Source organism: Python bivittatus, unplaced genomic scaffold, assembly GCF_059951505.1.
Source record: "Python bivittatus isolate LINGU-HERP-01145 unplaced genomic scaffold, Pbiv_v1 ctg000020_np1212, whole genome shotgun sequence".
Lineage (NCBI taxonomy): Eukaryota > Metazoa > Chordata > Lepidosauria > Squamata > Pythonidae > Python > Python bivittatus.
The window spans coordinates 96,940,284-96,966,553 of NW_028277030.1; the positions used below are offsets into that span (position 1 = coordinate 96,940,284).

The 26,270-nt window shown below is 35.9% G+C and overlaps 1 protein-coding gene across 10 annotated transcripts in view; it reads left to right on the forward strand.

Moving 5' to 3' along the window:
• BIRC6 (baculoviral IAP repeat containing 6) overlaps nt 1-26,270 on the forward strand; it is a 174,231-nt gene that overhangs the window by 140,896 nt on the left and 7,065 nt on the right. For all 10 annotated transcript variants that reach the window (XM_088144753.1, XM_088144745.1, XM_088144772.1 and 7 more), the window contains 7 exons: nt 12,533-12,743; nt 14,828-14,973; nt 15,626-15,736; nt 17,987-18,204; nt 18,790-18,951; nt 19,430-19,507; nt 20,523-20,711. In XM_088144753.1, coding sequence (XP_088000879.1) covers nt 12,533-12,743; nt 14,828-14,973; nt 15,626-15,736; nt 17,987-18,204; nt 18,790-18,951; nt 19,430-19,507; nt 20,523-20,711 — 1,115 coding nt within the window. The remainder of the gene's footprint in view (nt 1-12,532; nt 12,744-14,827; nt 14,974-15,625; nt 15,737-17,986; nt 18,205-18,789; nt 18,952-19,429; nt 19,508-20,522; nt 20,712-26,270) is intronic.

Below are 26,270 nucleotides of genomic sequence, written 5' to 3' on the forward strand. Positions count from 1 at the left end.
ATTTGGTCTATATCAGTGTAGAAATAATTTTAAAATAATTTTGACATTATTATATATTAATTGTAGGGCTTTTTTGAAGAAAAGTTACTTGCTTGACAAATTTCTGTGATTCTTACTGTGATTTTGCTTAGCACAAAATTTTTCCAGTCTGAAGACATCTGGGCAAATGGTTTTGACAAATACATGTATTGTTCACATGGCTTTAAATTATTTCAAAAATTCTCTTATTTCCAACAAAGATTGTATATTTTTAGATTACGTTCTGCTACTGATTCCACATGTTGATCTCTATCACTGATTCTTGTCTGGCAAGATCTAAACAACCAGCAGCGTTTTGAAAAATACATGGAATATAGTCAGATGCGCAATATGAACAACTGGTATATATGTGGAGTGTTCTTTTAGAAATAATACTTCACTATTCATTTGAAAATGTTATTATCATATAATAACCCAGTCAAAGTTATATGCTGTAATAGAAGTAGATATTCATTAGCAAATACAACTCTGAGTACTAATATGAAACATGAGTATCTAGACCTGAATGCTTTTGTTTTCAGTCCATTATTCTTCCTGCTCCTAGATGACTGTTTCCTATTTCTCTCCCCATTCTTTCCATGACTAGAATTTACCTATTCTTGTTTGAATATTTTGCATTTTGAAACACTGCATAATTTTTATATATGCAGGAAATGTTAATATCAACAGCAGCTTGTAGTATCTCATATGGACTACGTGAGGTTCATGATGCTATAGTATAAGAAGCCAAATTAGTGCTGGCTATGGTCATAACATTTCTGTATTACAGATATAACCTAGGGGCAACTCAATGTTCCACTGTGTTACTTATATCAAATATAGAATTATTTCTTTCTTTTCCATATTGCACCACATGAATCCTTACATTTTCAAGAGCAGTAAACCTACAAATAATTAACATGGTTTTATGTTTTATGGAACATACACAACCGAGCAAGAAGTTTTCATGTTGTTAGAGGGTAATTTATAGTATGAAAAGCATATTACCTTGCATTGATTTTGAGATATTTTAATTAGAGCATGTAAAGCATTCTCTGAAGAAATTTCACATGTTATTGCTCCTAAATTGATTGGGTTTTTACGCAGTTCACCAGCTTTTCTTTCTACAGTGTGATTTAACATAGGAAAGTTAATATGTTTTACATTTATAATAGAAATATGAAAAAAAATAATTCACAAACATTTAAATGATATTTTAATCCAAATGTTTTCTTTAAAGAGTTAAAAACTTTGTTTTACTCACTAGGTAAAGGTAAAATAACCTATTGAAATTCAGCATTATATTGGTAACAGTATTCCAAAATTTGTGGAGATCTAGTTCAAAGAAAAGAGAGAATGGAATTTGGTTTTAAATAAGTTGTATTAATTAAAGAACTATCCTAACATAATATAGTTGCAAACTTTAGGCTGCAGTATGGCTCCATATGTCTTATTAAAGTCTTATGCATTAGGTTTTTTTAAAAAAATTCAACTATTTTACTAAAATCCCCTTGAAAACACTAGGAGTCTGACAGTATAAATAAAGCATAATTATTCTTACACTTTTGTTTCTCACTTTAAATCTCAGCAGCCACACATCATACTTCATCTGAAGAAGATTTGGAATAGTTGGCCATTTTCCAGAAAGAGTGATTTAGATAATTTTGAAGAGCAGTATTAAATAAACAGCGGCAGTAAAAAGGAATCAGTATAGAAATTATTATAGACAGAGCTATGAATGTAAATACAATTCCATAAGAGCACCGTACTTGACAAAATTCCTTTTCCTAAGAATTTTGGTTACATTTTTTTTCCTTTTTGCTCATTTTTGTAGTGAATTTTCCAGTTATTACCATTGTGTCAAAGTGTGGGTGGTATTTGATCAAATCTCAGAAACGAGGTAGTTGCTGAATGAGTATTAGTAGTTGAGGGGTACTTTCTATTTTGTTTCCTATGAAATGCCAGAAGCAGAAATAATTATGCAGAATAGAATGAAAAAAAAGTATGTGCCAAATATGAACAAATATATTTACATTTTTATTGGAATCTACATTGAATTATTAAGAAGAGCAACTAATGTCTCAGACATCCTGATTTTGTCTTAAGCTAGTTGACTTTCTTCCCCAAAGAGTGAAGTTAAATCATTTTTCCCATTATATAATTAAAATGATGTAGAAGTGGCTTGTTTAATCTTTTTTTTATCTGTATGGCTAAAATTTGAGCATGAAACTGAGCAAACTCAGGGAGGCAGTGAAGGACAGGAAGGCCTGGCGCAATATGGTTCATGGGGTCATAAAGAGTCGGACACGACTGTACGACGACAATGGCTAAAATTCTGTTTTCAGATTGTTTTCACCTACTTGAATGTTGTGGAGATTTAAAAGCAGGTTGTATATTAAAAAGCTTTTGAATATAATTTATCCCTTTTTTGGGGAGATTCTGCAAAGATTAAGAGAATCATTCAGACATAATGCATATCAACTGCAAGAATCAAAAGATGTGAATTGGAAGTGATTTAGGTAAATATAGATATGATTCACACATCACATTAAGGCATACAATGGTTTATTTGGTTTTGATGTAGTATGCTGTTTAAACCCAGCCAATTATGATTTATTCAGTAAACCATAGCTAAGCTTGATGTGTAAACCTAGTCCTTGGTAGCTGGAGTCAATAGAGTGTGATGGATTTAATGACTAAAAGGCAGGTAAAATGTTGGCTTCCAGTGTGAGCATGTAGTAAAAATGGTTGATATTCAAGAATGACAATTCCTGCCATATGTCTTCTATTGTAGAGTGATCAAAAAAGAGCATCATTCTGTAGGATTTACATTTGTACAATTCAGAGCCTCCAAATCAGGATCATTTTAATTATGTTTTATGAGTTGTTTCTAAACTGAAAAACTAGTTATATTTAATGTATTATTTTACAAGTTTATTGTAAACTTGTAAAGTGATAGTAACCTTTCCTTCATTCCTGTAATTGTGAAAATACATCCATTTTACCAAATGCTTACTCAGTGTTTTGATATTATGGTATAGTACTATTAATATCACAAGCTATCTGTGAAAAACAAAAACATCTGAAATTATGGGTGTCCCTGGAAGTGGGGGGGGGGGGAAATGACATTGGACACATCGCACCCGAGTACATTGGGACAGAGCTTGCATTGTGATCTCACAACCTGTATTTTGTCATTTTGACCAAAATGCTTGAAATTATTTCTTTTTTCCTTTTGTTAAAAAAACAGTGTTTCCTTATCTTGTAGAGAGTTCCCCAGGCAATCAATTCTTTGCAAAGCAATTGAATATTGAGTGTTAATTAGACATTTTGTAGGAGAATTGCCTCTAGTTATTGTTTAAATAGAAAAAGCAAAAGGCATTAGATGTCAGACTTCATGCAGGCATAGCTTGATTCATGACTCTTCAGATATTTACACACATACCCCTCCACTGTACTCAGTAACTAGCTAACAGCAGTATCTTCAAGGACCCAGCATGATTAGAGAAAAGCTTTATTGCAAAATTGAAAAAGAAATATCTATGCAGAAGATCAGCTATTACAGAAGGCAAAATCCAGCCATATGTATGAGTGCTTCAATGTGTATGAACTCAGATATAATCCTTTCTCCATCCCTTTGGTGGTAATGGAATTTTTGTTGCTCTTTCCCAGACTACAATATGGAGCTCAATTTTTACACTGTTTACAGTGGTGGTGGTGGGGGATCCTTTATTTATTTTATGAAATAGAACAAGACAAAACATGAAGAAGAAAAAATATGTTTACATAGCAATCTGATCTGCAACAGTTGCTTTTCACCTTATCAACTTTAGCCCTTACACTATCACCTTGCTTTCTTTTTTCGTCTCCTTTGAACCTGAAACAGCCAGCATCTCCCTCTCTTGCTCTCTGGATGTGGGAAACTGGAAGGCATTGTTCCTTTTCACCTGTTTGTCAGCACATTTTCCTTGGACAAAAAGTGGAGTTTTGTTAGTGTTTAGCTATATGGGTTCAACTTCTAAGTAGTGATGTCTTATTCTTCTGCAATTCCTTGAGTTTTCCATCAATGCAGAGTTGGCTTAATGTAGACAATATGTCTGGGATCCCTGCTTAAATAGGTAACTGATAGTTCATCTAATAGTCCTTCTTTAGCGTAGTTGTCCAAATCCAAACTGTTTTGTATCAAAAGAGGGTTGCTCATTTTGCAGTTTCCTCAGTCATTTGACCAATTATTAATGCTACATGAGCTCAATCAGTGGGAAAGTCCTCTGGTTTAAGTGAAAAATATAATTCCCACTGAGTGAGTAAAGGTAGTAAATTGCCAGGATACTTATCATATTTGTCAGGCAAGGTGACATGTGCTTAGTATAAGAAAGCTACTGGATCCTGGGCTAGGAAGAGGCATTGGAGTTGCCTGTTTTGCTAAATTCTGCCCCAATTCCAGTAGAAAAGAATGTATGTAGTTGAACTGTGGAATCCTTGATGCTCTCTAAGCCTGGTTGTTTGCTTGCAGATGTTTAATTATCCGACTAGGTAGCATCATCAGTGCTAGTGGGTGTGGGGTTTGCTCCCTGTTTAAATACAGTAGCTTGCCCTGCCAAGGTGTGGTTTTCTCCTTGGTAGTTCCTTGATTAGGGTATTGTTTTCTGCTTGATTGTTTGCCTGGTGTTAATCCCCACTTATCAGGGTGTTGGTTGCTGGAGAGGATCTGTTGTGGTCTTTTTGTTTCCTTCTTAGCTTTTTTATTGTCGCTTTTGAATGATGTGTAAATGTAGTTTATCTCTATGTGTCTGCCCCACTTGCCAGCTGATTCATTGTCTGGCTGAACTGGTTTGTCAGGGTCATCACTTGTTTCTTTCTTTCTTTTTTTTTAATAAGAGCTTTATTAAATTTCAATAAAGAATAAAATGAAAGCATTAGCAACCTGATCCGACATCAGCAGAGTTGCAAACAGATCAGAGCCATTGTTTCAAACCTGGGGTTGGAGATGTCCTCCCATAGTGTAGGAGTCAGGAACTGAACTTGCTGTCAAAATTCTTGCAGGCTTGGCTTGATTCAGCATTTTTTAGATACACAAACATGCATATACATACCACAATCAGTAACTATCCAACAGTAAAACCTTCAATATAATGTATATAAATATATAAAAGCTTTATTGTACACTAGAAGAAGAAATACCTATGCAGAAAATCAACTACTATGAAATATAGTAATCCATCTTTCTCTGTGAGTGTATAACTCTGGGTGTGTATTTCCGTTCTGGGGTTTCAGTCCTAGGTCTCTTTTTCCCAACCTGAAATATGGAGGGTATCAGTGCCATATTTACATAATGGTCAAGTCTAGTCTGTGACTCTTTGCTTCCTGTCTTATTAGCTTAAGCCCTCATAGTAATACATGAAATATTTGTAACTCAGACCATATCCTTTAGTGAGTTTGTTAACACCATATGTTTAGGAAGATGCACTAAGAAAGCAGAGGGAGGGTTATAATTTTGAATTACTTAGCAATGAGAACAAAAGTTTGATCTTTGGCAATAATTGTATGCTTTGAAGGTCTAAATTGACTATTTCTGTAGCAACAAAACTGATTCAAGATATTTTAATTGAATAGCTGAACTATTCCAGTCTCTATTTTAAATGTTTGGATAGTTAACGAGATTCCTGCACATCCTGTTATCTAAGACACTCTCAGAGATCAGCCTTGTTAGTAGTAGTCTTTCATAATCTTTGGGTGGTGTTTTCAATAATTACTGAAATAGTTACATATAAATGCTGCAGGTAGAACTTTTTGGAGAAAGAGAGAGATTGGTACATGTTTAGGTATAGCTTTGATACTGAGATTGAACATTGAATTTGAACTTTCCTATTAAGTATGAATTATGATGCTCTTTGATTGATGAATCATGCCAGTTGAATAATAGAGAATCACCAGGAAATTTATTCCCATTCTGTTACTCACTTTTAAAGGTTCTTGAGTGAAGTTAGCATGCTAATATTACTGCAGTGGTATTGATGAAAATGTCTGCATTGTATTTTTTAAAAAAGCTTTCAGATTTTTAGTAATTTTTCATTGTTTGAAGATTAATCTAACATGCTGCTCTGTTTTGGTCAAATTATAGCTATTTGCTAAAATCGCATGACTTTAAAAAAATCTTACTGTCCAAATAATGCAATGTGTTATATTCTGTCAAACCATTGAAATAAAGGAGAAAACTGCATAGTTTTAACAATTCAGTCTCCAATGAGAGAATGCAGCATTAAAAGCCTAAATGATGAAAAAGCAGGATATACAATAAATACGACTATCTGAATAAATGTTATACCCTATACACTTCCTTAAGGTGTGGGTGGTACAGAACTGACTGAAGCCAGCTAATAAAGATGGGAAGAAGAGCTCCTAACATAGAAAACATGTTCGTTTGAAACCAGATATGATAACAAATATATGGTTGCCAGGAGAATATCCTAATCTAAGAATACCAATAAGTAGTACCACATGTTACATGTGAAATGAGTTACGCGGGTACCATTTTTACCTTCATCTCTGTATTTACTGCAATGGTTAATGTAGCATTCAGAGTTTGAGTTATGAATGAAAATGGAACAAAGAGAAAAACATTTAAATCCTTTGAATAAGCTGGTAGAAGATGTTTATAAAATTATTGTACATCCTTTGTCTATGTTCCAGTTCTTTTGCTTAGCTTGTTTGTAGGCATATAGGAAATACTGCATAATAATCCAGTGTTTCTCTTTTCCGTTATGGTTGCATATGCTCTATTCATGGTATTCTTTGACAGCACATTTCAGTAATATTAAAAAGATTTTTTTTATGTCATCGGTATCCGGTTAAGCTATACTTGGAATGTTAAATGGTTTGGAAAAGAATTTAGAGCTGCTCAATATTATCTATTTAATGGTTCATTAGGCTTGGTTATTCTTAGTTAGGAGTATCTTAGAACAGTAAAGGGGAGTTTAGGAATACGAATGCTTCCAATTAATGTATAGTTTAAGGCAGAATTTCTTTTTCAAGACACATTTCTCAATATACTTTGGCCAACATTAACATAAATATCAAATATTAAGTATATTGGGAATTCTGCAGTGGATGAGGAAATAAATATTTTGATTAATGAAGTTAGGTAATCTGTAGCTTAAGCCAATTTTTTTGTTATCTTTAATAATGTTGAATGAAGTGTGCCGATCACTTTTGTGATAAAAATACCATGGATGGGGTTGTTTTAAGATTGGAGTTGAATATGTTAAACTAGGGTGGCATCCCAGATTGTCAGAATTTTATATGAGGGAAAATAATGTTTGCATGAACTGCTAAATCTAATGTGATTTTCCCTGGTAATAAGACTGTTCAGAACTGTTATTGTTTTGTATTAGTTGACACTGCATTCTAACCTCTTCTGTCTTCCTCCAGTAAAATGTTAAGAATTTGGAGAACACCACAGAACCAATTTGTTATTATTATAAGCATTGTGTTTTTATATAAATCTGGGTATTTCGTACAGATTTCAATTCTATATAGCATTAAGAAAACAGTTTACTATGCAAACTTTTATAATATGTAGCAAAACACTACACTGTAGTTCTTCCCCTGTGTTTCTTTTTGAACCACATTGAGTCTGGGTCTTTGGGACTCCCACCCATACTTAGTGACATTTTCAGATAGAGCTCACAGTTGAGAATATCTCAGTACAAAATCTTAAACTGTTTTTCTCTGCCTTACCCCACCCCAATTTTTTCTCTATTATATACAGACTCAGTAATTTGGTTACTATAATGTAGACACATGATTGTCATTGCTACTAGAAATAGATGGTAATTTTAGCAAAATTAAATGGTTTTAGAGGGCATTCTTATATTTATCAAATTTGTATTTGCCACAATATACCCACCCTCACCCAGTTTTCCATAACACATGCCCAGGCTCCATGTTCATGCACCATTAGATCATGAACTAACAAAACCTTACCACATACAGACTTGGGATTTACCATCAGCCACTCAAGACCAGAAACCCCAGCAATCTGACCACCAAGACTCAGGGATGAAGATACCAAGCCAAAATAGTGATTGTCATTATCAAATTGTCATTAATCCTTTTCATATTTATTTATCAAATTTGTATGGCCGCCCATCTCACAAAAAGCAACTCTGGACAGCATACAACAATCCAAGAAAACAGCACATACATAAAACAATCAGTATAAAATATAAGAATCAATATTAAAAGATAAATAATATAAAAACAAAATATATACAAACTCTGTGCAAAGACAGAATAAGAATACCCACCTCAACAATGGAGCCATCTAAGCATGTCTCTGGTTCCCTGGGAGCCCCAAGTCTGGTGACATAACCAGGTCTTGAGGGACTTCTGAAACGTCAAAAGGGATGGCGCTAATCTAATTTCAGGGGGAAGAATGTTCCATACGGTGGGCATCATGGCAGAGAAGGCCCATCGCCTGAGACCCCCCAAATGTACATCTCTAGCTGATGGTACCCACAGCGTGCCTTCTCTGCCAGATCTAATGGGACAGGCTGATGTAATCACCAGGATACTTAGTGTAATAATGAAAATGTTCCTTTTAGTGGATCTTAAGGCCTGTGTGAAACATACAAATAACACTAGTATTTTTATTTAGTGCCCACTCTGCTCAGCCACAATAATTGTAGCTTTCTTTGCTGGTAATCTTGCTTAAAACAAGTGCTACTTAGACATTTCCAAATACTTTATAACTTTGTTTGTCTATAAATGTGAGTGCATTTTAAAGTTATTTTTATTTTATGTTAATGAAAGCTTTTAGTATATTTAACTTGTATCTCAGTGGACTTTAAAACTGCATTTAATGCACAGTTGTGCTCATAGAGCATATCTAAATTATGCATTTCAGTTGAAATATGCATGTGTGTGTGTGTGTGTGTGTGTATACAGGTAGTCCTCATTTAGTGACTGTCTTGTTTAGTGACCGTTCGCAGTTATGGAAGTGATGAAAAAGTAACTTTATGACAAATCCTCGCATTTACAACCTTCACAGGCAGGTCTGCAAAGCAAGGGAAAGCTGAAATAAGATAATAAGCACAGTCATGGTTTCACTTAGCGACTGCTTCACTTAACGACTGAGTTGCCAGTCCCAATTGTGATCGCTAAATGAGTACTAGATGGATAGATAGATAAATCACTCAACAAGATGTCTGTACTATAAATCATTACTAATTAAGTAGCCTTTAAAAAGTAGATTGATTGTGAAATTTGGACTACAGCAGGTTTGACATTAGAAACACTGAGTTTGAGGGTGTTCAGTCCAGCATAGTTTTCCTTTAGTAGTGCAATAGACAGAACTGTGAAGAGGGCGATAGATTAGAAAGGGATAGCTAGGGATACTATGTCTGTCTTTGAGAGCTACTATTTAACAATAATCTTTCAAACAGGAATAGTGTCTTAGAAATGAAAATCCTCATGTAATTTTAAAAGAATAATAAATCACATGTAAATACAGTGAAAAAGTTTATAGAGAGCCATATCCATTTCCAAAGGACATAAGAAAGCTTATTGCAAGTTCTCAGCTATAGTCACTGCAATGTGTTGCCTTAGAATTTCAAGGTTAAGTACAAGAAAATGTAATTACAGATTTGCTAATGATAATAGAGATGCTCTATAGTTGTTGGATATAGAAAATGGAGAAAGTTTACTTAGTTTTAATTCTTTCTAGAACTATATTTGTAGAAAATTATATTAATAGCCACTCTGTCTGCATTTGCTTTATAAATTTCTCTCAGTAAGGCAATTGAGTGTAATTATTGGAATGCTGGGGTTGGACCTAGAAGATACAGTTTCAGATATTCAATGAAGTGATAGCATTCTCTGGATCACCCTTCCCAGTTCTTTCAGACTGGCCTAAAGGGTAGTAGTGATTTTCTCAGAATCCTGCAGAAAGGGCATGTGCACACACGCGCATGCACACGCACACACACGGACAACCTTGTTTTGTCCCCCTCTCCTCTGCGTTCTGCGTTCTGTGTCCTCTGCGTTCTGATCTGGCACTGATGCTAGATAGACACCAGAGGCGAGGCTTTTATCTGCTTTGGCTAACTAAAAATGTGCTCCCATTCTTGAAAGACAGACACTGGTATGTCAGTGATGCATGTGCTGTTTCTCTCAAGCTTGGACTACTACACTGCATTCTCCTTGAGGCAGCCCCTGAAGATGGATGCAACTTGCCCAGAATGTAGCAGCATGGGTTATAAATTGAGGATACAGGTAGTCCTCAGGTTATGACGGCAGTTTGGATTGGAATTTCTGTTGCTAAGTGATGCAGTTGTAAAGTGCAACATCACATGACTCCATTGCTTAGTGATGGCAGTCCCGGTTGCCATTGTAACCACAGGACCGTGCTGGTTGTTAAGTGGGAAAAGGCACTCCTTCCAAGCAGGCTAGCTGGTGAATGTGCAAGTGCCGCAAGGGGATGGGGGTGGGGGGTGCCGTGGGCAGGTGCTGCAGAGTGTGGGAGGGTGCCACAAGGGATGGGTGTTCCACAGGCAGGCACTACAGACCTCAGGCAGGTGCCATGGGGGGTGCCGCAGGCAGGCGCTACAGAGTGCAGGAGGGTGAAAAAGCGGTGGGAGAAACTTCGAACTTCCTGCCAGCTTCCCCATTGACTTTGCTTGTAGAAAGCCAGCAGGGAACATTGAAAATCACAATCACGTGACCACAGCTTGCTGTGCTGTCATAATCGCAAGCCAGGCACCCAAGCCCCCAGATTGCAATCAACTGACCACAAGGATGCTGCAATGGCCAGAATTCCAAGGACAGATCCCCCTCGTTCAGTGCTGTCATAATTTTGAATGATCACTGAACGAGTGGTCAGAACCCGAGGACTACCTGTATAATAGTATTGCATCATAAATTCCCCAGTTTAAGTAATCCATTGCTTTTTTATTACATTTTAATAATATATGTTTTTAAGAACTAAGAAAAACTTGACTTATAAATATGTGAATTGTCTTTACCATGGATACACAACAGGGCATAAATAACAAGGTTACACTAATAACTTAATACACACTATTTTTTTAAAGATTAGTGTAAAGTTCTCTATAAGTATTAAAGTTCAAACCTGGTAAGTGGCACAAAATATGGCTTGTAGTTTCTGCCATAGCAGATTTGCATTAATACGACCAACCAAGAGGCTTTGCCAATGGAAAAAATATGATTGGAAACCAGTTGCCTTATTTCACAGCTGTTTCAGCTTGAACCTGAAATATAATGGAAGAATTCCTGAACTTTCAGGAACACCAGTGCAGATATATCTAAGAATAATTTATAACAAGTGAGTTGGATATAGTAAAGTGAAACAGAAAGTGAAAAAACTCCAAAGATGAAGTGTATCTAGTGAAATAGTAAAAGATAAACTGTATATTTAGACTTAGCTTTTTTTTAAAATGTTAGTTGATAAGCTTTACTCTCTAAATACAGTAGTACCTCTACTTACGAACGCCCCTACTTACAAATTTTTCAAGATACAATCAGCTCCGGCCCCAAAAATTTACCTCTACTTACGAACTCGCATCAACTTACGAACCGGATCCGTGGCCATTTTCCGCCCATTCCACGTGGTCCACGGCTGTTTTTCTGCCCATTCCACGTGGTCCGCGGCCATTTTTCCACCCCTGACACGTGGTCTGCGGCCATTTTTCCGCCCTGCTGCGTGGTCAGCGGCCGTTTTTCCGCCCCTGACGCGTGGTCCGCGGATGCCGGAACAGATTAACGGTAATTACATTGAACCTTATGGGAAAATTTACTTCGACTTGCAACCAACTCGACTTGCGATCAGAGTCACGGAACGGATTAAGTTCGTAAGTAGAGGTACCACTGTACTAAGAAGGTCAGAAGTGTTTCAGCATTCAATATTTGAAATAAAATCACTGTTCTCAAAATAGTATAACCTGAGGAGAGAGCTGTGAAACATACACATTAAGATATATTTTGAGATCATATTCATTCCATGAATGAGTGTCATAGTTCATTTATAAAATCATAATAAATACTAGTGCCATATACTTCCTAGTTCCATGAAAGTGAGCAAGTATCAAGACTAATAGCCATTATAGCCGATCGTCCACGAATTTGGCCAATCCCCTTTTAAATCTGTTAAAATTGATGGTTGTTACGTATCTGATGACAGCAAACTTAACTCTGCTGTATAAAAAAGTCCTTTTTTATTGCTCTTGAATTTATTTTTTATATTTTAATTTGTCTCTTTTTATACTGTTAATTTTGTTTTAAATAGTAGGGCATGCAAATAATGTTCTGATTTTGCAATTACAGTTGTTCAAAACAACCAAATATATTCTGGTTTTGCTTCTTTTTTGTGACAGTATGATATGTTTGTTTACATTTCCATTAAAAAAAAAATTATAAATAAGATAATTGTGTCAGCTAAATAGAATCTAACTTAAATCTAAGCTGGAATTTTACCATATTGCTTTTTTTCCTTCACTAGTTTTGGATATGGCGAGGCATGTCCCCCTCTACAGAGCTCTCTTGGAACTTCTCCGTGCTATTGCTTCATGCACATCAATGGTGCCGTTGTTGCTTCCCCTTTCTGGAGAAAATGGAGAAGAAGAAGAAGAACAATTAGAATCCCAAGCGTCAGTTGGAACCCTCTTAGCTAAAATGAAGACATGCGTGGATACTTATACTAATCGATTGAGGTATTTCCTGACATTGACTGATTGATTAATTGATTTTAAGAAATAGCATAATATGACCACTTCTAGAACAAACACAAGGGAACCTGCATTTATTTCCATGATTTAGAGTAGAAAATGGTAAAATGAGAACAACCTTTATATCAGAGACCATCGAATTCGGTGTTAATGACTGAGTGACTTCTGCTACAAGCTCCCATTTCCCATTAGAATGGATGTCTGGAAAGAAAATGCCCTACATTGTAGTAAACCCCAAACAGTTGAGGCTTTGCTCCTTCCAGACATCACTTCCAGTTAAAATAGGAATCTGTCATAAAAAACCTTTCCAGTTTTAAAAGAGCTCTTCACCTGAGAAATGGAGAGTACCAAGAATACAAGAGATCAGTGCAGTCAACTAGAAGGGAACATTAGGCAAAAATGACAAGAATTTTTGCGATGTTCCAAAACATGAATCTCCCCTAAGTGTTACAGTCATGGTAATTTGTTATGTATCAAGCAAGGTATAATCCTGCCAAACATGGGGTAATGGGTAGAGTTCTGCACCTAGTAAATTTATCCAATGTTAGCACATGACAAACACCAAAAAAGGAAACAGCTTCAGGAAACAAATATTTTTGAAGACAACTCTAGCAAATGCCTTTTTGTAATCAGCTGCTGCTAGAATTTTTGGATATAAATATTAAAATATTAAATATTTAAAATATTAAAATGACAATTGATAGAAATTAAGACAATCACTCTGAAATTCAGAGTTGATCTGATTTCCAAAGCAAGTATATTGATAGAAGCAGAGACAAAAGTTATGAAACCAAATGTAATTTATTGAATAATAGGGCTGTGCAGCACTTCATAGAGACATGACCATAACAACTGTCTGCAACTCCTTAAAAAATGCATCTTGTTCTGATCTGGGATCACATGTTCTGGGATCACACTGAATATTAAGTATTGTCTTCATAGTTGGTGCTTCAGGTTGTATTACAATATTTATCAAGCCACACATAATTTCCAATTTGTTTAAAAACATGAAGATATTGGAGTAAAAAGATATTCCTCCATCTAGATTTTAAAAAAAACAACATAGTTGATTCTAGGACAAATAAAACCTAGTGTACTTGGACTATGTTGGACAGAAAAGATGATCTGTAATAGGTGAAAGGCAAAAGGTGGTTCCTATACTTACTAAATGTGATGAATGAATGATACTCTTAGACAAGAGATCAGAAAAAAGAGTCACATGGTGAGATTCAAATCTGATAAATAAAAGTAGGAAAAACAAGATGAACAGTCACAAAGCCCATTAGCTTTATTAACAGTTGGATGGCAGTTGAGCTGAACATGAAGAAAAGTAATCAAATTAATCAGACATGAGGAACTCAATTATAATAAAATTTAAATGTCGATATTTGCACTAATATTCAATGTACATGTTTTAGCTTCTTAAGCATACTAATTATTCTAGTTTCTGAAATAGTTTTTATACAATTAGCTTGATAGGATTTAAAGAAGGTTTAATTTATCAGCGTCTTGATGGAGAAAAAAAAGGAAAGAAAATTTGGATATATACATATGAAACTTGCATGTATCGGGGCTATGCAAAACGTTAGAAAGAGGTGCTTTGCAAAAACTTTAGCACCTATCCTTGAAGTTTTTTAACAGCTTTATTCTTTGGATGCTTATGTGGCTGCTTTGAAATCTGTTACCAGCTGTCCCTGCATGTACGTGCATAAACAACCATTTTGTTTCACTAGTAGTAGTTCCGGCAGAAAAGTGCGTGCACATATGGAGAACTAGGGACAGTTTTGAAGTAGCCTCACAAGCCTTGCAAAAGATGTAGCTGCTTTATTGCTTCAGTGTTGTTTTGTCAGAGATGTCCTGTTTATTAGTTTCAAGAAGAATGTGATTCAAATTCTACACATTAATATTTATTTTTATTGTATGGTTTCAGCATTTTAAAGGCACATACTTTATTGGTCTTTCAAGGCATTATATTTAAGGCATGTTTCCTGAATATTTTCACTTCTACGTTTAATCGAAGTGTTTTTTTAAGTCTTGTCCAATTTGTCCAATTTTGCCCTGTTTTTTAGGTCAAAAAAAGACAAGTCAAAAACTGGAGTAAAGTCAGATACTTCAGATCAAGAACCAGAGGGGCTAACACTTTTGGTGCCAGATATCCAAAGGACTGCTGAAATAGTTTATGCTGCAACAACAAGTTTGCGTCAAGCTAATCAAGGTAAATCAGCACCCATTTTTGCATATCATCTTTTAGTAGTATACTAAAATAGTATACAAGATTCTCAACAAGACCGAGGTAAGAATGATTAAACAGAAAACTTTAAAACAAACTATGGACTAAATAAAAAATAATATGCAATCGTTGTTTTAAAATGTTAAAAATAGATAAAATATAACTGACATAACTAATGCGTAAATACTAGCTGGGCGAGAACTTCTTCATTTTTCCTCATTCACACATAGGAAAATGAAACATTCCCCTAAGTTCTTTTGCATACATGTAGTTCTTCCATCTGGACTATTTTGCTAGAGACTCCAGGATATTTATCAAAGAAGATTATGCTACTAATGCAAAACTATTGAAGTGTTTGTTCATAGTGTTTCACTTCTTCTTAGAAATTCCCCTAATCAGAGAGAGAGTAGGACCAAATACAGAGTTGGATCCAAAGAAATGCTATTGTGTTTGACTTTAGGGCCATCAGTGTAGCGTCTCCACATTTAGGATAGGGCTGCTTTTAGATTATGCAAAATCTACTTCTGAATTGATATTAAATATGTTGCTTTGTTGCTGTGCATTAAAGGAAATATTATGGATAAATTTAACACTGATTTATTAAATATAACATATTTTATTATAACTATTATAATAGAGAGAAAATTGGCTGAATGCTCTAAAAAAGCTGCAATGAAACCCAAGCCATTGTCTGTTTTAAGATCTCTTGAAGAAAAATATGTGGCTGTAATGAAAAAACTTCAGTTTGGTAAGTAAATGATCTATGTTATATTATAGCATTACAAAAAAACCAAAAGACATCATTGTGGCTTTGATTGCTTTGAGGCTTAATTTTCAAACATGTTTTTAATGGAATATCTATATGAAAGATTGACAAAGGTGATATTATCTTTATTATTCTTTTGTAGTCCTTTCAGAATGTGTGTAGTGATTTAAACAGTACAAGAGGATACCACCCCCACCCCTAAAGAAACATATAATTTAAAATTTGCCAGAAAAAAGGGAAATAGAACATGCTGTTATTTTCTCTGTTACTTACCTGGAGTTAGTTACAAGTTTATTTCTTGAAATGGAGCATGGGAACCAAGCAGCTGTGTCAAAGCTTTTAAGGGAAATAAGACTTCGACAAATAGATTTGAAACAAACAAGAAAGGTGACATTATGCAAATATATTTTGGGAGGCATTTCTAGGAATAGATGTTAGTAAGGCAGAAACAATGCCATAGTTTGAGGAAGACTATTGCTATTGTATGCTGTTTTATGATATTTATGTTTTTAATCGCTGGTTGTGTTTTACTTCGTTCCTTTTTTAAAAAAATTGTTAGCCACCCAGAGTCATGTATATGAGATGGGTGGCATGAATGAATGAATGAGAAAAAAGAAAAAAGAGAGAGAGTGAAAGAGAGAGAGACTTATAAATAGTGGTGTTGGAGAAGCAAAAACCATAGCTAGAGAGGTTTCAGTATATTAAGAATATTAATTCAGTTATTCAGGATAGTTGTGTAAGTTTCTCATCAATAAGTTATGAACAGTCAGAAGAGCAGTGTTAGAAATGTGCAAAACTGAACATTCCAAGCGCCTGGAGTATTCCATTCCTCTTCCAATTCATGCTAATCCGACTGTTCCTACAGTATTGCAGAGCTAATTCTCAGAACTAGAAACAGGCTTGTTTCAACGCACCCAATGCACTCCTGAAACAGCCTTATTGGCATGTCCCAGAGGAGAAACAGAACTTTTCCTGAGTTTTGCATATCCCTAAGCAGCACATTTGTGAGACAGGAGGCCGTCAGAGTAAATATTATTTAGTCTGGTGTTTCTCAGTCTTAGTAACTTTACGATATGTGGACTTCAACTCCCGGAATTCTCCAGCCAGAATTCTGGGAGTTGAACTCCACACATCTTAAAGTTGCTGAGATTGAGAAACATTGATCTAGCCCCTCTGCCCTGGAAATTGCCCTCTGTTCTAGATTAATTGGTGTCATCAGTATCATATTGTGTGTGTACAGTGTTAAACAGCAGTTTAACTGCAGAGGAACCCATTAACTAGTTTATTTTCAAGGGCTGTATCATGTGTTAATTACACCCAGTCAGAAGAAGAAGGGGGGGGGGGAGTCCATAAGAAAACAAATTGTGTGTTCCCTCTCTGTCTTCTTCCTACCAGAAATAGTTATTGCATGAATTTTGTATAGCTAAGCGGGGAGCCACAAGACAATTTCATGATTAAACTGATTGGTGGCAGTTGTGTAATACAAATACACTCCATATTTCTTAAAGTTCTATGCATGGTTATATTATTTGCCTTACATAAGCTCCATATATCTAACAATATTGCTTAGAATTCAAATACATTAGAGGATTTAGATGTTCAGTGTATATCTAAATCTTCACTTAACATTCTGAGGTTGGGTGACGGTTAGACTACTGCTTGTATATTTCCAGGAAATAAAAGTGTGGGTGTTTTCAGTTCGTCTTTACATATACTTGCCATGTAACACTTGTTTCATTCTACTTTGGGGGGGGAGAAGGGAGAATATGTTAAGAAAAACTAGCACAGTTATAAGGGAACACTGACAAGTGAGGAATATGTCTTAATCTCCTGCTTGTGAGCACCAAGAGGCATCTGATTGGCCACTGTGAGAAAAAAGTGCTGGACTAAGAGAATCTTTCCCCAATCCAGGAGGGCTGTTTTTAAGTTCTTAAACTTAATGTGATAATTTACTCACCTTCCCCTATAACCATTTTTCATTAGTTATTACTGTTATATTCTGGAAGTGTGCACAGGTAGAATAACTCCACAGTTTTAAATTATACAATGTATAGAGATAGTATAGATAATAGGTATGAACTGAGGGGGCATTTGGACTGGCTTTTTAATCTTTTAAATTTGTTTTGTGAAAAAATGTTTATTTACTGATTATTTTCATAAATTTAATTATTTTATCCAGTTAAAATACATTTTTGTTCTCTTAAGTAAGAATGTAATACTTTTGATTTTTAGATACTTTTGAGATGGTTTCTGAAGATGATGATGGAAAACTTGTGTTTAAAGTAAATTACCACTACATGTCTCAGGTGAAAAATGCCACTGATGCAAACAGTGCTGCTAGAGCCCGACGTCTTGCTCAAGAAGCTGTTACGCTTTCTACATCACTGCCACTTTCTTCATCATCCAGTGTCTTTGTCCGCTGTGATGAGGAGAGACTAGATATCATGAAGGTAAAAGCAGACTTATCGTCTAAGAATAGCTGTGTCTGCGGGTTATATAAATTATGCTAGATAACAAATATTGATACTTACTTTGTGGAATTGATTTTGTTTCAGTAGGACCTGGGAAGAGACAATGGGCAGTTTAGGGCACTGCTTCTATTCACCTCTTCCCCACCTGGTAGAATTTGATAGTTCACTTAATTCACTTTTCAACTCTAGTTTTTAAGTTCTTATGGAAACAAATTTGCCAGAAGTTGTCTCCTAAATTCATTTCAGTTTTATGGATGTAAAGATGGCAGTGGGGAAGTCAAAAGAGCAAAGAGGAAACAGAAAAGACAAGTAGTTGAAATGGAAATCCAGTGAGAAGTGGACACTCTAGGGAAAATCATTAGTTGCAGATAAAAGAGGCTGTGCCCATCTATTTGGGAGAAGCCAAATAGCCATTCAAAAATAGTAGTAAAGGTAAATTTAGCAGAGACTATTGCTGGAAAATAGTAAATTAGCTAATTACCCAGTTGGAATTTCTCCTGAAAATTGTATTGTGACCTGATTTCCTTTGGTTCTAAGTATAACTGCATTTAACTTTTTCAAAAGGTTTTGATAACTGGCCCAGCAGACACACCTTACGCAAATGGCTGTTTTGAATTTGATGTATATTTTCCACAAGACTATCCTAATTCACCTCCACTTGTCAACCTGGAAACAACTGGAGGGCACAGCGTGAGATTCAATCCAAACCTATACAACGATGGCAAGGTAAACTCATTGTAGACTAGTGTGATGAAAGCAAATCTTCTGGTTATCCTTGGTGAAGTTGGTACCTACAGTTTTAATTTGGTAGGATGAAAACATACTAGGATAACATTTGTTTTGTTGTAAAATAAAATCCAGTTGCCTAGCAATGCCACACAAGATACTATTAAATTTATATGAATATTTGTATGTTCAGATCCTGCCAGTAAATAGAAACCAGTCTCTGTATATTGACTGTATTTCTGAACTCAGTGTGTAACAACAGAGTTTACTTTCAGTAGAAGACCGTGATGATGGCTTTGACAATGTATCAGTCACCTCTTGAGGACAGAGGAGGGCACTTTATGTTTTCTTAAATTAGACAGCACTCACCAGCTGTTGGGCAGGGGAGAAGCTCATGGTAACATATATGAAGCCTATAGGGCTGCATGAACAGATCCCTGGATTGGAGTCATAAATGGTTCAAAATCTTTATTTTCAGGTTTGTTTAAGTATACTCAATACCTGGCATGGAAGACCAGAAGAGAAGTGGAATCCTCAGACATCAAGCTTTTTACAAGTATGTAACTTTTTCTTCATTACTGTGTATAAGTCATGATGTTGCAGCACAAACTCCACAACAGTTGCATCTGATGTCACAAAGCAAGTACATCACTGCATGAATATTGTCATTTTTCCATCATTGTGTCTAGCTCCAGATGCCTTGAAATCAAGCTGTTAAATCACTCTGTTAAGCAGAGTGTTTGCATTAAGATGATTAAATATATTGTTCTAATACAAAATGCATGTTACTCATATCCACCACAAAAAGCATATTTAGCCAGGGTTTGCAATAGGTTAGTTTATCCAAAATAGCATAATTCTGCTCACGAATGGAAGAGTCTGCAGATGAGCAAGAAAGCATTTATTGAATTGTATCATAGAATATCTTGCCCCCGGAGGTGAGACAGGCCCCCTCACTCCCGGCCTTTCAGAGGGACTTGAAGACCTGGCTCTGCCATCTGGCCTGGGGTGGGGAGGGAGGTCATCAAACGTGGGGTTGGCTAGCCCCCTAGAGGCCTGGTGTTGCTGCCTTGAGCCATCGGCCTCCTGGATTTTTTCCTTTTATTTCTGTAAACGTGTACTGGTATAGATTTTAATTGTATATCTATTTATTGTTTTAATATGTTGGGGGGAGATGGGCGGGGACAAGATGGATGGATGGATGGATGGATGGATGGATGGATGGATGGATGAATGAATGAATGAATGAATGAATGAATGAATGAATGAATGAATGAATGAAAATGGATCTATATGGAAAGGAGAAAATGGCAAAAACACATGCAAATTGCTCCTCTCCCAAACAGTACCAATTGTTTTGTGAGCCTTTTTAAAATATTTTCTTTAAAGCCACACTAGCATTTTTTTAAGGTGTCATGGTAGCATATAATCTATTAAACTGGATAGAGTATAATTCTGTTAACATGAGTCAGTCCCTGCAAAGGGACATTAATGGAAAGTTTCAGTTATTTTTATTTTCTTAATTAGTTCTAATGTTGGCCTATACATTACTTTGCTTCTTCTCTCTACAGGTACTGGTGTCTGTGCAATCACTCATTTTAGTTGCAGAGCCCTATTTCAATGAACCAGGTTATGAAAGGTCTAGAGGAACTCCAAGTGGCACACAGAGTTCCAGAGAATATGATGGAAATATACGGCAAGCAACAGTTAAATGGGCTATGCTTGAACAAATCAGAAATCCTTCCCCATGTTTTAAAGAGGTTTGTGTTTGTGCTTTTCTAGGCAAACTAACTATTGTAAATCTAAAGGTTTTCTGTTGCACTGAAATTTAACCGGACTAAGGATATGGCATAAATACATGTTTATCATGGAGATAAGGCATATAGATTAGGAAGTCATCATTCTGTTTCTCACACACTGCTCAACTAGATGCCTTTGCTAAGCCTATCAGCAGTACATAAAAGTAATGGTCTTTTTCTTTCTCAAGACATAGTATTCATTCTGTTTCTGAACCTATGATTAGTTTATTGTCATTATAACTAGTAATCATTGTCTTTGGGGTGGACCTGGGGTCAATTTAAAGAATGTAGCATTGCTGCTTTTACATATGTTGTATAATTCCGCAGATTGCAATTTGTTTGGCATAGTTGGGACATATAACATGTTAATACATTATAATCTAAGTGTATTCAGATCAAGCTTCCACAATTCTACATATTGAATTTAGTTATTTTTGGTCCTCTAGAAAAGACAGTTCTCAGCATTCTTTACAGTCAGGTCCAGAAATATTGGGACATCGACACAATTCTAACATCTTTGGCTCTATACACCACCACAATGGATTTGGAATGAAACAAACACAATGTGCTTTAACTGCAGACTGTCAGCTTTAATTTGAGGGTATGTACATCCAACTCAGGTGAACGGTGTAGGAATTACAACAGTTTGCATATGTGCCTCCCACTTGTTAAGGGACCAAAAGTAATGGGACAGAATAATAATCATAAATCAAACTTTCCCTTTTTAATACTTGGTTGCAAATTCGTTGCAGTCAATCACAGCCTGAAGTCTGGAACGCATAGACATCACCAGACGCTAGGTTTCATCCCTGGTGATGCTCTGCCAGGCCTGTACTGCAACTGTCTTCAGTTCCTGCTTGTTCTTGGGGCATTTTCCCTTCAGTTTTGTCTTCAGCAAGTGAAATGCATGCTCAATGGGATTCAGGTCAGGTGATTGACTTGGACATTGCATAACATTCCACTTCTGTCCCTTCAAAAACTCTTTGGTTGCTTTTGCAGTATGCTTTGGGTCATTGTCCATCTATACTGTGAAGCGCCGTCCAATGGGTTCTGCAGCATTTGGCTGAATGTGAGCAGATAATATTGCCCGAAACACTGCAGAATTCATCCTGCTGCTTTTGCCAGCAGTCACATCATCAATAAATACAAGAGAACCAGTTCCATTGGCAGCCATACATGCCCACGCCATGACACTACCACCACCATGCTTCGCTGATGAGGTGGTATGCTTAGGATCATGAGCAGCCTTTCCTTCTCCATACTCTTCTCTTCCCATCACTCTGGTACAAGTTGATCTTGGTCTCATCTGTCCATAGGATGTTGTTCCAGAACTGTGAAGGCTTTTTTAGATGTCGTTTGGCAAACTCTAATCTGGCCTTCCTGTTTTTGAGGCTCACCAATGGTTTACATCTTGTGGTGAACCCTCTGTATTCACTCTGGTGAAGTCTTCTTTTGATTGTTGACTTTGACACACATACACCTACCTCCTGGGGAGTGTTCTTGATCTGGCCAACTGTTGTGAAGGGTGTTTTCTTCACCAGGGAAAGGATTCTTCGGTCATCCACCAGAGTTGTTTTCCGTTGTCTCCCGGGTCTTTTGGTGTTGCTGAGCTCACCGGTGCGTTCCTTCTTTTTGAGAATGTTCCAAACAGTTGTTTTGGCCACACCTAATGTTCTTGCTATCTCTCTGATGGGTTTGTTTTGTTTCTTCAGCCTAATGATGGCTTGCTTCACTGATAGTGACAGCCCTTTGGATCTCATCTTGAGATTTGACAGCAACAGATTCCACATGCAAATAGCACACTTGAAATGAACTCTGGGCCTTTTATCTGCACATTGTAATTGGGGTACTGAGGGAATATCACACGCCTGGCCATGGAACAGCTGAGAAGCCAATTGTCCCATTACTTTTGGTCCCTTAACAAGTGGGAGGCACATATGCAAACTGTTGTAATTCCTACACCGTTCACCTGAGTTGGATGTACATACCCTCAAATTAAAGCTGACAGTCTGCAGTTAAGGCACATTGTGTTTGTTTCATTCCAAATCCATTGTGGTGGTGTATAGAGCCAAAGATGTTAGAATTGTGTTGATGTCCCAATATTTCTGGACCTGACTGTATATGCTTCTGCTTCAGTTCTTCCTTCTTTTCTCCAAAATGGACAGCAGATTAAAGAAAATGCCATCTCTGTCACAGGAAATTCCTGTTTATCTTTGTCAGCCTTTTCCAGCCTGGGTATTCTCCAAATATTTGGATTTCAATTTTCACAATTTTCAGTAATGGCCAAGCTGACTGGTTTGTCCATGATTCTGGGAGGGTGTTCAAGGTTGATAAAAGTTGATCTGTAATTTCAAGCAAGCAACAGAAATATAACTTTTTGCTTTTGCAGTCACTTGCAAGCTTTTTGACAGCCCTTCGAGGTAGTCCAGACCAGGAAACTAAAGTTATGAATGCTAATACTACTTTTATTATAAGGTTGCAGTAACAGAACCTTGCAAGTTTGAATGCGCCTCTCCCCTCCCTGCCTTTACCTTCTTTCAAAAGAACTAGGGAGGGTCAAGTCTGAGGTGCTTTCTCAAATGACATTCCTGCTTTGGACTCAGATTTTCTTAACTGACCTTTGTCTTGGTGCGGCTCTTCTTTTTGTTACTCAAGGTAATTCTCACAGCCCATTACAGGTCCTCTGATATTAGACCTCTATAATGATTGAAATATATAAACCATCATAGCTTATACCCATAGTTAGTCTTATCTCCATCATTGTTTAACATTATTCAAACTGTTGGCCCATAACTAGATTTTGTTTTGAGTGGAAAAAAGGGTTTTGTGTTTATTCGTTTGGTTTTTTTAGAGCTTCACCATTCAACTCAATGAATGACATTGTGTTCTAGTATAATGAGAGAGAAAGAAAAGCCTTCTTTATCTTATGGTTATAACTTATTTATTAAAACATTTAAAGGAACAGAACAAATAGCTACATAAAAGGAAAAAAGGAAGATACAGACATAGTGGATAAAGAGTAAAATATCAGTAAATAAACAAAGAATTTACAATTATAATAAAATTTAGAATTAGTTAATTAAATGTATAGAACTAAGTTCCTTATGTCATCTTAAGAAATAACTAGAAATCTCTATAAAACTCTGAACATGACATTAATATTGATATTAATATTATTACTATTTGTCATTGTTCCAAGGATAATTGAACATAATCATGTAAAGAGAAAAGAAAAAGGACAAAAAAATTTAAACAGAAAAATAAAGAGAGAGAGAGAATGTGTGTGTAGGGATACTACATAGTTTTAAATTCTCTCCTGTTGTACCCAACTGATGATTACATCAACATATTTATAAATATTGAGATTGTTTCTAATTACTATGGTTTACATAAATCATTTCCCCCTTAAAAATGTACTGAATGTCTGAATTTGCCTTGATGTGTGATATATGATATATAGGGAAGCCGTTCTTGCTTAAATTCAGTCAAACTTCTGTTCTGAATGTATATTGTTAATTTTGCCACTGCTGCAGATTCCCCAAGTTTGATTTCCCAGTCTGATATTGTTGGCACAGTGTCTCTTTTCCAATGTTAAGTGAAATTCCTCATCAGGCCCATCAGCATATATCTTAATAAATAGGGACTTTTTAATTTATTTGTCCTGGAACAAATCCTAGTAGGAAAAAAAATGAGGTTTCAATTCAAACGTTTTAAATTTCTTTTTAATAAAGCTTTGTATTTCTTCCCAATACTTTTGAGGCTGTTTATATGACTGCCATATATGATAAAATTGTTCCTTCTGTGTCACATTTCCAGCATTTTTATTGTATTATTTATCTATTTTTGCAATTATTGACATTATATACCACATGTAAAACATTTTATGCCAATTTTCTCTTTTAAAAGCCTTTCCTTATCCATTTTCACTATGCCATGCAAAATTTTATACTTTTCTAATGAATGTCCCCTGCCTCTCTTCTTCTCTGGCCTGAAATATCTTCTAAGCAAAGCTTAGGAATTTTGCTCAGACCTTTTTCCAAATTCTGTGTATTTGGAAATCTATTGGTAAAGTTAGCATATCCTCTGATACAATTAAAATTGTGTTAAACAATTACATATATATACAACATAACATCCTTTATGTTCATGTTACAATGCTTTCCTTATTTGGATCAGATTTTATTTATTATTCAGTTTGTATTCTTTCCCCCTCCCTTCAAAATAAGAAGTCAAGGAAACTCATTGATCAAAGCAAGTCACTTTGTTGAATGACAAGTGCACAAAGATGTAATTGCCTTAAATGATAATATATTATATTATATTAACATATATATTATCATACATGGCATGGGTCCAGGTTACCTGAGGGACCGTCTCACCCCCATCACATCAACCTATCCCACCTGGTCAGGCAGAGAGGGCATGTTGCAGACCTCGTCAGTGAGAGAATGTCGGCTGGCAGGGCCCAGGAGGAGAGCCTTCTCTGCTATTGCCCCTGCCCTTTGGAATATCCTCCCCTCAGAGGTGCAGCAGGCCCCTACCCTTCCGGCTTTCTGGAAAGGATTAAAGACCTGGCTCTGCCAGCTTGCATGGGGTGACAAGAGTCTTACCCAATCCTGGGAGTGGCTGGCGCCTTGATGATGCTCCCCGGGTTAGTGTCAATTTTAACATCTATCCTTGAATTATACTTATTTTCTATTTATTTAAGATTATTTTATATTGTAATTTTAATTGATTTTAACTGCTTTGTAAACCACCCAGAGTTGTTTTTTAACAAGATGGGCGGTGACAAGTTTGATATATAAATAAATATAAAAATAAATATTGATGTGTGAATTTACTAAATCTCATTTCTCATAGTAATGCACAGCTCTTCCATTTTCCCTGCAAGAGCAATTGTTCACAGAGAAAACTACTAAAAGAAAAGTTCTTGTGATGGAATGGAATTATGAAGGCCAGGCTCAGGGAGATAAGCATTTTTTTAGTTCACCGAAAGAGCGTGGGAACTAAGAAAACGCTTATCTCCCTGAGCCTGGCCTTCATAATTCCATTCCATCACAGTTCTTCAAGTTCCTGTTATATGAAGTGAAACCTCATTTTAATAGGCTAATTGTGGGAGTACCAATTATTCATAGATATCTGTTTAAAAAAACTAGTTATTCTCCCAGATGTGGAACCCCTGGTATACATGTTTGTATATATGGCGTATTCTTTGGATGGATGCTGTTTTGTTTACTTACACGTATTGTGTATTTTCATTTTTTTATTTTGTTGCTTGTTTTTATGTTGTGATCCACCCAGAGTCATTTTGGAGTCAAGCAACACCTAAATCTAAATAAATAAATTATATCATTGCCAGCAATTTATGTCATTTGTGTAATGATTTTATCATTTGTACTATGATTTCATTATGCAAATTATAAATTGGCACAAATTATATAAGTCGGTGCAGAAATTTGGCCCATTGCATGTGAGCTCTATTATATCATGGTATGCAAAATCAAGGTTTCACTGTATAAC